General features: G+C 43.5%; 1 protein-coding gene across 1 annotated transcript in view; it reads left to right on the top strand.

The window, feature by feature from the left end:
* The window catches only part of LOC116309656 (adhesion G protein-coupled receptor A3), a 202889-nt gene that overhangs the window by 130634 nt on the left and 59630 nt on the right, over positions 1–12625 (top strand). Inside the window, exons 13-14 of the mRNA XM_031726320.2 lie at positions 932–1142; positions 1674–1882. Coding sequence (XP_031582180.2) covers positions 932–1142; positions 1674–1882 — 420 coding nt within the window. The remainder of the gene's footprint in view (positions 1–931; positions 1143–1673; positions 1883–12625) is intronic.

Consider the following 12625-nt stretch of genomic DNA (forward strand, 5'->3'; position numbering starts at 1 on the left):
CTGTATTTGTGCATGGCATGTAGAATTCATGAGCTGATGCAGATATATCAGCTGCGCAGAGTTAAGTGTGTGTGGCCACACATGCTGACAGTGGCACTTTGGAAGCGTTTTTTTATGATTAAACTTGCTCTTTGGCAGCCTAAGTGCTGCCTGTCCTGTCCTAAATGCAGTCACTCAGTGGTCCACACACCCTTGAGCAACATTTCTGTCCACCAGGATGTCAAGTCACTAAATCGTGAGCTTTGCCAAAGTTCCCGAAGCTGTAATCATGCAGCTCTTGTGGGGCTGCTGGATCTTGATTGTAGCCCAGACTTTCTTGGACAGTATGGGCTACTTAGTTATTTGGTCAGAATATAAAATGATCTGCTTCAGGTCATAACAAATCAGAGGGAATGTGGATCTTGAATGTAACTCTGGTGGGGATTTTTTTTTTTTTACAGGCAAGTTTACATTAAGGTTTGGACTTACTTCTGCTTAAAGATGTCGAGAGTCTTCACTTTGGCATTCCCAAGCTGTGCCGCCCCCCCCCCAAAAAAAAAAAATCTTGCCAGGGATGTTATTTGTGTTCTTTGGTGTTTACAGTTGCTAAAAAGAAGATAAAGTCAGACCGGTTGTCTCTTTAAATCAAGCTGCAGTGTTGATGTGCCCTCAAGCTGAAATGGTAAGAACCATTTCCACCTCTGCGGCAGGGAGCTTGACCAAATAGGCGCACTAGAGCGCTTCAAACGTGATTCTCATTCCCTTGGTCACTTTTGGTCTATGGTCGCCTCCACTCCCGGAGAGGAAGGGATTTTTTTTTCAGTTTTTTTCTTCTTCTTTCTTTTTTTAACAGAGTTTTTTTTTCCCACAGCGCATCACCGACACATTATTTAATTTTTATTTTCTTCTTTCTCTCTCTCTCTCTCTCTCTCTTTTTTTGTTCCATCCGCAGAACTCAGTGGCAGTCGCCTCAATCCATTTACCGCTGGCTGGTACGCCTATCTCCTCCTCGCCGTTGCAATCTGTTGATAACTCCACTTGCAAGCTGCAGTTTATTGTGTTTCGCAATGGGAAACTCTTCCCTTGCACCGGCAATTCGTCAAATCTCGCAGACGACGGGAAGCGTAGGAGCGTTTCAACACCAGTTGCTTTCACCAAATTAGGTAAGAGGAAATCCATTTTTATCATCATGCCTGTGATGTCAACGCCGTGCTGTATTTGCAGACACGGACTACATGCTTTACACACGCACACACACGCGGACATAGCCGTAGCCCATCAGTTTGCTCTGCGCAACATGTTGACACACCGCTCCCGTGCGTATTCCCGGAATAAATGAAAGAACTCTGTTGCGGTTTCATTTACTCTGATTAAAGAGAGCAGCGCGTGCTTCAGATCACCCTGCACACTCCGCTGCTGCATCATGTCCGAAAACACTCCATGTTTTAGCAAAAATATTATTATTTTTCAGTTCGATTTGAAATGAAAGTTAACTGCAACACTTCACACACCAGTCTATCACCTGCAGTCAGCTGTCTGACACTTGTCTAGCCTGTGTGCATGTGTGTGTGTGTGTGTATAGCGGCTGGGGGGGTGGGGGGGTTCGTGCTCTCATGCCCATGCTTTTTTTGTGCCACAGCACTTACAGACTTTCCACATGATTTCCTTTACTGAATGTGTTGCTTTCCTTGCAGATGGGTGCAGCCTCGGGAGCGCCGTGCACTCCGTTACTATTGCTCTGAGGCACTTCGCGCTGGGTGTAGACCCCACCGCAGCCTATTGGGATTTTGACCTGCTGGATGGACACGGTGGCTGGAGGGCAGAGGGCTGCCACATAACAGGCTCCGGGGGCAACACGACCACCATTCATTGCACCCATCATAATAACTTTGCTGTGCTAATGGTGAGTAGTCTCCTGTGTGGTACCGGTGTCATTCATTTTTTTTTTTTTTTTTTTTACCATGACCACCCCCCACATAAATGCTTCCTCCACTGCTTAGGGCCTGTTATGGATTAAATGCATCTGTTTTCACCGTGGAATAGGCTGGAGTCACGTGTTTTAAGAAGGGACCTTTAAACGCTTCCTTTTATTGTTGCTTCTCTTCAGCAGAGGGAAAAGGATTTGTCAAATGCGTTACGGGGATTTATTGGCTTTGGAGTATGCGCTATGCTAAAAAAAAAAAAAAGAAAGAAAGAAAAAGAAAGAAAAAAAGAAAAGAAAAGAAAAAAAAGAAAAATTCTCCTCCCCACCCCGTATCCTGGAAATGAGAAGTTGCGGGTGTTGTATAGTCTGCCACCTTTTTTCCAAAAAGCAGCACAGCAGCTGAAATAGAAGCGATGCTCAAGAGAAGGAGCGCCTTGTCAGGAGCTATTCGCCTCTGAGCGCAAGTGATGTGCTAATTGGTTGCAACCATCGCAGAGAGAAAAAAAAAGAAAAAAGAAAAAAAAAAAAGAAAAGAAATGTTGGACTGCAAAGCGTAGGATCGTTCATCTGTGTCGCTCAAGTTGGTCTAGACGCCGACGAGATGCCTTCTTCCGACGACGTCCCTCTGTTCGAATTGATTTCATGAGGATAATACCAAAAGCGCAATGGCATCGCATCGCCCAGTCGCTCCATAGAGCTGCTGCGCCTGGTCCGCTTTTTTTGGATGAAAAGAAATCCTCCGGATGTTTACCGAAGAGTGGGATTCGTTAGACTGGGAGGTCAGTCCTCGGCAGAGCATGAAAAGTGTTGTGCTTGAGATGTCGGTGCTTTTCCGAGTTGCTTCTTTTTTGTCTTTCCTTTTATCTGCATATTTTATGAAGCCGCTGTTCAATTTGGTTGTTGTTCCGAGTGTGGAAATGAGCTGGATCGAGGATGGAGGATAAAAAAGGAAGAAGAAGAAGAAAAAACAGCCGCATAGGAATTGGGGGAAAAAGAGTGGGGCATGAGGGGAAAAGCGGCACATAAAAACGGCATGGGGTGGTGGTGGGGTGGTGTTGCTCGAGGGGGGGAGTGGGGTGTCTGTGGAGAACACTGAGCTGTTGTCAGATGGAGAGCAGATGTCAGATTGTCATTGCACATGTATTCTCTATGAAACGCGAGGATCGGGCAGGCGCACCGTCAGTGGGCACCTTGTGACTGTCAGAATAAACGCTAGAAAGGCATTTTTATTATTATTATTATTTTCCTCAAATTTCCCGGCTGCAGATGAATGATTTGAACTTCAAGACACGTACGATAAGTAGCAGGTAGTCATAGCGATGGTAGAAAGCCGTGACGGGAATGTCCACATCGTGGTCTAATGTGAGCTTTCGCGCCGGGGATTGCGCGTCTAATAATGCAGTCACCACACCCGCCTGGTCTCTGCAGTGCCCAAGAAAGAAGGACCTTTTATTTACGGACTTGTGACATCATTCTCCTGATGGTCTCATCTAAAATACTGTACTATTGCAACAGGGATATTTATAGCCCAGGGCGGCTTCTGCAAGTACTAAACCTGTTGCATAATCTTTTGCATGTCAATCTGAGGGGAATTGCCAATTACAGCCCGACTGCAAGTTGACCATTTTTAATTTACAGTATTCACAAGTGGGGGGGGGGCTCCATCAGTGAAGCCACCGTTTGTGACTAATGCAGTTAGTAGCACAGCGACCAGCTTAAGCTCAGCTCCTGCTTTTGGTGTTCTAAAGCAAAATCAGAATAACAAGTTGAGCAGAGTTCCACATTTCAGCTGCTGTGGGTGAAGTTAAACAAGGTGACCGTGATGTGTTTTTTATTCTCTGGGTGTCAAGTCATGGTTTAGCCATCATGCTGGTGTCTTGCATAGCTGTATCACTTCCCTTACATCTGACCCCGAAATGCTTTTATATCAACTGTCTGCAGTGTGCAGTTGAAGTGTCTGTCAGGGTTAGCAAAGAACATACAGGGTGGGTGGATGTTGGGCATTGCAATATCCCATTCCTGTTGATCTTGACTTTTTCTTTTCCATTGAGTTCTTACTGTGTCTGTGTGTGGAGATGATTAGTCTACAAATAGCATGGCAGCCTAATACAATTGTCCCTGGGCACTGATGTTTGGGATATAAAAAGCACTCTAATGAGAATCTTTTTGACTTGGCTCAGAAGGAATTACACGGTAGAGAATATCCCTCCCCTGGCTTTGTGATCAGAATGCCAAAGACGTGACTTTTGGAGAGGATCTGTGTGGAAAACCTCAACTGCAAGAGCCTCTGAGCTTTTGTTTGGGCAAATATTACACTCCTCCTTGCAATGGATTTTGAAAATTCGGTGTAGGTGTAACAAATGCCTTACTTTTTCTCTTTTTTTGACATTGGAAGGCAGGTGGCGCTGACCTGTTACATTTCAACTAGTGATACAAGTTGTTTCAGATGTGGGTCAGGTATTAAAAAAGACAGTCTCCCTCTATTTTGGATTTTTTTTCTTCCTCTCTTTACTGCACTGAGCTGAACTTGAAGCTGTTACAATGCAGCCGTTCCAGATTTCAGCACCAGGGACAGTTCCCGTGCATTTCTCTGTCTCCCTCCTGTCCTGCCTCCTCCTCTTGCACACCCCCCCTCCTCCCCTCCCCCATCTGCCTCCTGCAAGCCTGTGTCTGTCTGACTGAAGGGAGGGCTGACTCACTCGTTTACAGCAATGCAGCCTCATCATCAGTCTTCATCACAGTGACAAGCCTCAACCCCACATTCCCAGCAACCTTTTAACCCCTTCCATGAGACACACCCCTCTTCTGTAACCACGCTGAGTACGGTGTGCTGTCTCGGAGGTAGCAGGATTAATTTATTTATGCATGTATTTGCTGAGGAGATAATGTCGATGAAGGAGTTCATGCATTTTACTGCTGCAGCGCTCCAGACTGTTTAATATGCAGGAGCAGACCTTTAGAACGAAAGAGAGACACGGTGTGGGTGGCTGGCTTTTGTAAGTATCCAATCATAACAAAGGGCCCAAGGCCGAGGTCCAATAAGGGAAGAGCTGTTTAGAGATATATCCCCATGCACTGTACACAATATAAAGAATATGTCAAGGGAAGTGGATTCCTATACAGTTGTGGATCCTCTGTTTTATCCTCAAGTGAAACAGGAGACCTGTTGGTTAAACACGGCAGAGTCACATACAGCGTAAGCGTAAGTTTGTAGTAATGTTTAGTGTTTGCAAATGATGGCTTTAATGAGAAGATGATGACAGATGAAAGAGTCATGGTAGGCTGATTGTTTAGATCCTTTAGTTACAGTACAATCCAACAAGTGCAGAATTTACAATTAAAGCCCAAACAGTATCGGTGGGTAAGATTAGCAGCTTTTTAAGAATGAGAAGCAAAAGAAGTTGACCAATGAAAGATTTGACAGATTGGCCGTGTTGTAGGCAGATCATGGATCTGGATGGAAAGCCATCCAGCTTTAATGTCAGTAACTCATATTGCTAAAAAAAGTTTGATACATTGGCAGGTCAGAAGCAGAGAATCTGGGTACCAGGAATACCAGGAACTAACATAATGAGATAAAAGTTAAAACTTAACCTAAGACACAGAGAACAACCGCTAACAAAATAAAACAGGAAAAAAGACAGAAGGGAACGGGGCAACCCAGACCAACTGGACAGAGGAGATGCTAAAGGACAAAATCATAGAGGCGAGACAAGAGCGGGACAGAACACGAAAGGGAACTAACTAAATACTGTTTAACCTGTTGGAAGATATAAATGATATCAAGGCAAAATCTAAACAATACAAGCTGTGTTACACAAAAAAGGGAACAAAATTCAAACACAAGTGATTCTCAAATCCAAAAGGAATCACCATCCTACAAAAACTCAAAACCATGGGTCCAAGACCGAGGCACCGTTAAACTGTTAATACATCACTGTGACAGCAGCCGACTGAGGGAAAGCAAGTTTCAACTATTTTCTGTTATACAGAATTTGGCATTTTAGATCAGTGTTTCCCACGGTAGAGTCACAAAGGTCATGAGTTCTAAGGAAACTATAAACTGCTTTTAGACACACGGTCATGAGTAAACAGTAAAAGCCTAGAACCACTGCTTTAATCTCTGATGATGGTATGTTGCATTTTATGAACTTATATTTTTAAAATAAAATAAGGTAACTAAACGTCACACAGTAAAGTGGATTTTTTTCTCTAAAATGTTGTGGTGGTAGATGTTCAATCAAACTTACATACCAGAGTAAAGTCTGGTACCGTGACAAAGTGCGGTGAAATATTTTAAATATCCTTAGTCAGTGGTTGGCAGACTAGCTGATCTCAATGCCAGCCCATGTCAGCAGCCTGTAGCTCAGCTGATCTTCTTATACACGTTCAAAATAGTAAAGCTGTTTTAGCATTAGCCTGCTTACAGTTTCTGCTGCATCTGCAGACTACTTTGCAACCCACCTCCATTCCAACTCCTTTAATGCTGTGTCTGAACTGTAATGGACCATAGACTGAGATTTATTGTGTCATTCTAGCCTGAGTACCTCCCGTTTTAGGAGACTTGCATAGATATTTTCAAAATGACCAAACAAACCATGATTCACTTGGCTGCTGCGCCTCCACCTTGAACCAAACCAACCAAGACAGGATTCCATCTAGATAAATTAACTCTCACTGGCTGAGCCTTCTGTAAGCTCGATACTACTGTGACATTACTGCTGACATCTGGTGCTGACCACCAGGTCCTGTCTCCTATAGAGAGGAAGAAAATATCTGCAGGGCACATGTCCCTAAGAATCCATCCATTCATTGTCTTATCCTTATCCTGGCTGCATTTCTCAAATATTGGATCAGATCATTGCATCAGCTTTGCTTTGGTCTAAGATTCATTCGGAAATGTGTACTGCCACCTGGATCACGATCATTGTCTCTTAAAGGAAATAAAGGATGAATTTGAAAAGAGGAAATAGGAGTGATACAGTCAGAAATCCTTCTGCCCTTCTGCTTCATCTTAGAGACGCCAACTGGCTGTGTTCTAGAAAACATCATCAAAAGGGAGTTGTTTATTCAGATTCAATCCACATTTGGTGTTTTCGTCTTCGGCAGTAATGGCTAATGCACACAGACTGTAAGTTGTGCTGGATACGTGTTGCTAATTGAAAATAACCTCCCGGCAACTTTCAGATCCTCTGTAGTTCAGAAACACTGTTTTCTTGTTCAGGTCTCATTTTCTCAGTCTGTTTTGTTTTTTTGTGTTTTTTCCAGCAGCACTCTCAAAGTTATGTGTCCTCATTAGTCCTTTGTCCACATCTGTGCTCAAGGCAGACATAATGAGACAACAAGCCAGCTTTCATTGTTCGCCCACAAGCGAGACCCAGCTCCTGCTTCCCTCGACTGTATCCTCACACCCTGGACTTTTCTATCTCCGAGACGTGTTCATGCTAAAGGAGCTTTGCTGTGTGTGTTTTAGGTGATGAAGGGATTTACAGTGGTAACGATGATGACCTGTTTAGATATGCAACCATGTCTCACAGCACTATGTTGATATTTTCTGTTGATAGGCATTGTTGTGGGAGGGGAAGAGGGATGACAGGCTGTGATATCTACAGAGGGAAAGGGTGGCGATGCCTTGTGATGGTGTGTTAGATGACAGTGGATTGAAAAAAAGGTTTGTTTTGAGAAAACAGGCCACTTGACAATATACACTTTTTAATACGTACAATAGCCATGAACTAAATATCTCACATGCAGTAACTGTGGTTTTCAATTAGGCTACGTGCACCACACATGCTGTTTACTAGCGTTAAAACGGTCTGTAATGTGTAATATTTGCAGTGATCTTTTTACAGATTATAAATTGTGTTGGCAACTTTTGTGAAATGCTCGTTGACATTCTTGTTGGGAGTTAAAGGAGAAGAAAAACACTTTTCTGGTCAGACACAGCTAAAATGTGGTTATCAAGTATTTAAGCTTAAATGATATACAATGTGTTAATTAGTGTCCTTAAGGTCCCTTTCATAACTGGCACTAATATGTGTCTTTGGTGATATGATCACAAGCAGACTGCTCTAAGTACCAATGCGCCAGTGACACACAGAGGACACGCTGAGCTCAGACCACATTCGGAGAAAGTTTGGGCAACATATGGCCAATTCTTCTAGCAGTTTGCATGCGAATGAGTCCTTGACCACACAAAAGGATCACCCACTCAACTGATGTGCTTCTTGCTGTGGAAAAACAACAACACGTTTAGTTGATCGCTATAACAGGTTCAGTACGGACAACTATTATTAGTCATTTGTTTTACATAAATCTCATGGACGATTGCGCAGCCCCGTTAGTAAGCCCCGTTAATCATGGTTTGTGTTGACTCGTGATAGCTCCAGGTGACAGGACAAGAAAGCTGCTGAGCTGTGCCTGTAGAGCTGTTGTTGTCCTGCAGACTGGGATTTGGGGTCGACAAAAGAAAATAATGCATTTGCTATTTAACAGGATAAGATCTCATCACAATTGGCCACTTGAGACACATACGGAGACCGACATACACTATATTGCCGAAGTATTTGCTTGTCTGCCTTCACGGACATATAAACTGAAGTGACATCCCATTCTTAATCCGTAGGGTTTAATATGATGTTGGCCCACCCTTTCCAGCTATAACAGCTTTAACTCTTCTGGGAAGGCTTTCCACAAGGTTTAGAAGTGTGTTTATAGGATTTTTTTTTTACCATTCTTCCAGAAGCGTATTTGTGAGGTCAGACACTGATGTTGGACGAAAAGGCCACCGTCTCCGCTCTAATTCATCAAGCATTAAGGGTTCTTTTCACTGGAACTAAGGGGCCTGAAAAACAACCCCACGCAATAAACCCCCTTCCACCTAACTTTACATTTGGCACAGTGTACTCAGACCGTTTTCCTGGCAACTGCCAAACTCAGACTTAGCCATCGGATGCAGCTGCTTGGACATGGAAATCCATTCCATGAAACTCTCCATGCAGTGTTCTTGAGCTAATCTAAATGGCCACATCAAGTCTGAAGGTCTGTGGCGATTGATTCTGCAGAAAGTTGGCGACATCTGCACACTATGTGCCTCACCATCCACTGACCCCACTCTGTGGTATTACGTGGTCAACCACTTCATGGCTGAGTTGCTGTCATTCCCAGTGCTTTCACTTTGTTATAATACCACTAACAGTTTACTGTGGAATATTTAGTAGCGAGGATTTTTCATGACTGGACTTGTTGCACAGGTGGCATCTTATCATAGTATATAAAGAATATAAAATATGATTCCACGAGCATGCAGTAGGCTGCACATAACCTGCTTAATGTGTGTTTGTGCTTCGCCGTAATTATACAGCTTAGGCTAATTCTTTGAGTAAATGCTAATTATTTGCAGCTCACTAAGCATCGTCTACCTTTCACCCTTCACCTCACTTACGCTTGTTCCAAACATGGCAGCTGGCAGACCAACTCTAATCCACCTCATTCTGAGGAGAGGCAACCATGCAGCTTCCTCACCGGCGGCTGGCTTAACCAGCTACGCTGAGGCTCGGGTTTGTGCTACGCTCTGTGAACTTACTGCACTTACAGTCGAGTTTGGCTTAACTTAATATTTAATAAATGCACTCGTGTTCCATTTGAAAGCATTAACTTAAATTTGATGTCGGGCACGGTTACTTTAACACATGAGGTTTGCTGTTTATGTGTGTGTGTCTGTGTGTGCATCTCTGCTGACTTTCTTTCTGTTGCTTCTGTTCTGATTTAAACTCTCTGTGTTTGCTGACTTGCTTTGGTGTGAAATGGGAAAAAAAGGGGGCCGGCCCACCTCCACTCCCACAGCAGATTGCTGCTTGCCAATAAGCTGACATGCAATGCAGATTGTTTTCTTCCTGACTAATGAGTTCAGAGCTCACAGACCACCATTTATCTCAGACATCAACAGTTTTGCTCTGGCGTCTCTACAGTAAGCCAATACTTGGCACTTATTTTCCTTTTTAATGTGTGGCGCTCCGTATCGGACACTCTGTTTTTAATGCAGTATGCCCCTCCTTTAGCCTGTATACAAATTGCATTGCTTTAACCTATTGTTATTCAAATTATGTATGCTCCTCAGCCAGAGCGTATGAAAGATTATAATAGTGCTTCTGGCAGCAGAAAGGATTGTTGCACTTAATGTGTGTGTGTGTGCGTCCGTGTGTGTGCTAAGAAAGCTAATGGGATATTTGGTGGTCTCACAGTTTTGATGACGTTTATATGCAGTTACTGATTAACTGGCAGCCAAAACGGTGCTCAGAGTTTTACACACGGGCAAACTCGCTTGAAATATGAAACTGTCCTTGCTGACAAGCTGTCTTTATAAAAGATAATGATGCAGACGCATTTTGATTTTATTTTCAAGTTGCTGATTTTGGCACACATTTTCTCAAACAATTAGTGAGATATGAGCACTTGAATGGGAATCAGTTCTTTTTTTTCTAGAAATATTGTGCAGAGTACATCTGACGCGCAAGTCCACGATTACTCACAAATGATTAAAATGAAACAGGTCTCGCTTGTCCTCTTGCATGCGATAGGGGCCATCTGACATAAATGATTCATGTACTAGGACACTGTTGGTGCATATAGTCGCATCCAAACAGTATTTGAGCTTAAAAAAAAACTGAGCTGTTCACATCATAACATGGCATCTGATCTGAAACTGTCCTGGTCAAATGTCCCCGCCTCCCCATCCCCTTTTACCAGCTGTTCCCTAGTCGTCAGTGCGACCCTCTCTGAACCCGAGACAGCTTGGTAGAAATGAGGGCATGCCGTGTAAACAGCCTCTTTCTGTCTCTCTCTCTCTGCCTCTGTTTGAGTTTCTGTCACTGGCTTTCAATTGGGTCGCTGTATTTGTGAACTGCATTTAACTAAACTGGACAGCGACTCATTTGCACAGTGCTGGACAGTCTAGACAAACACATTAAGTGCTTTTTTTTTTCCTCTATTAGGCCAGTGTAGACAGCAATTCTGCCCTGTGGCTGGCTAGATGTTTGGCCGGCTGACTATCTGCATGTCCACTTCTGCTGTCAGCCAAGACAACAGCAGCTCCCAGAATGCCACTGCTGCTGCTGCCGCCTGGCCGATTAGCAGCGATATATCACCGCAAAAACAGAAAAGCCAAAGGGTTAAAGGTGGAGGCATTTTCATAACAGACACGAGAAATGAAACTCTCGCAAGTTATTTTACATCATGGCCCTTCCCGCCTCAACCAGTGACCTATACCATATGACCTTACCTCTTTATTGTTTTTGGAAAAGCACATTAGTCTCATCAGCATGCAAGAACAGTACAGCCTGGCCCAGCAGTTGCATGTTTTCTGCGTGTTTGAGTGTGTGTGTGTGTGTGTGTGTGTGTGTGTGTGTGTGTGTGTGTGTGTGTGTGTGTGTGTGTGTACTGTAAGGGTGGAACTGCTGCTGCTTTTGCTGGTTTCTCTGCCGTAATTAGGGAGAATATATTGATCCAACGTGGCCCCCTGTGAGCTTCTATGTGGAAGATAAGCACAGCAGAAAATGAGACTTAAGTCATTTGAAGGGGTAGCGATAACATGGCAGACAAAGGGGTATATCTTTTCATAAAGTCTGTTAATGGCCCTTCACATTTCAGGGGTGGCACATATTTATGCAGATTTCCAGCTGTTCAATTGTTCCTTTTTTCATTTTGACTTGAAATATGTGCTTCACCTGTGACAGAAAATTCCACACAAAGAGCAGTTAACATGCAATTAACTGATAGCACACGCCACGAAACAGTAAGGACAGAGCAGCTGTACAGGAGCAAGCGTCTCTCTTGCACACGATTTCATCCTCCATTATAAGTATTACAAATTTTCCCAATCCTGACACCAAACCTCAGTGTTTTATACCATAGCACCCGATGGCATGCTTCCAAATGACATGCTTGCCTAAAGTGTAGTTTAACAGACTGTCTTGATACCATGAATGAGCACACCCGTAGTTCATTCAGACCACAAAGTCAAGCTCAGGTGGTGATTAGCTCAACTTTATGCTGGCCACATCACTGACAGCCTGCATGCATACCGCTGTATGCATCTAATGTCTAAGTTATGCTTTTTAAGTTGCTTTATGCTGCAAGGTAACGTGTAGAAGGAACTTTGTATAATCTTGCCTTTGAACAGGTTGCTTGAAATGGGAACCATGAAATGGGGACCATGTCTACCTGCAGTCAGTTGCCACCTTCAAAGCAACTTCTGTACATCAAGACAGCAGGAAAACAGAGTCAATCTGCTATCAGTTTGCAATTGATAGCGATCATGTTGGCAGTTAAGTGCATGTGACAGTGGTTAACTATTGCTGTCTTTTTTCAAATCCAACTACATAAACAGAAAATCCCATTAAAGAGAATTTCACATTAACTCCTTGCATTCAGACTCCAGCCAGAACCTCACAGATCTGAAACAGGAATTCTTCTAGTAATGTTGTTGACGGTAATTTAACTCCAAGTTGACATAGACGCTCAGCAACCTTTGCTTTTATAAAGGAATATAACCTGAATGCAGTCAGCTGGCAATCAATTCAAGTCCTCTATTACAAAGACCTATGTCATAGACGACAGGTTGATTGCAACAAGTTGCCAATCTGTCTGCATGTCTAACCGAGATGGCAATTATTTGCAAAGCTTTGACCGGTGATTGCAGTCAGTCTGAGGCAGACGGCAGTT

This window comes from Oreochromis aureus, linkage group 13, assembly GCF_013358895.1.
Source record: "Oreochromis aureus strain Israel breed Guangdong linkage group 13, ZZ_aureus, whole genome shotgun sequence".
Classification (NCBI taxonomy): domain Eukaryota; kingdom Metazoa; phylum Chordata; class Actinopteri; order Cichliformes; family Cichlidae; genus Oreochromis; species Oreochromis aureus.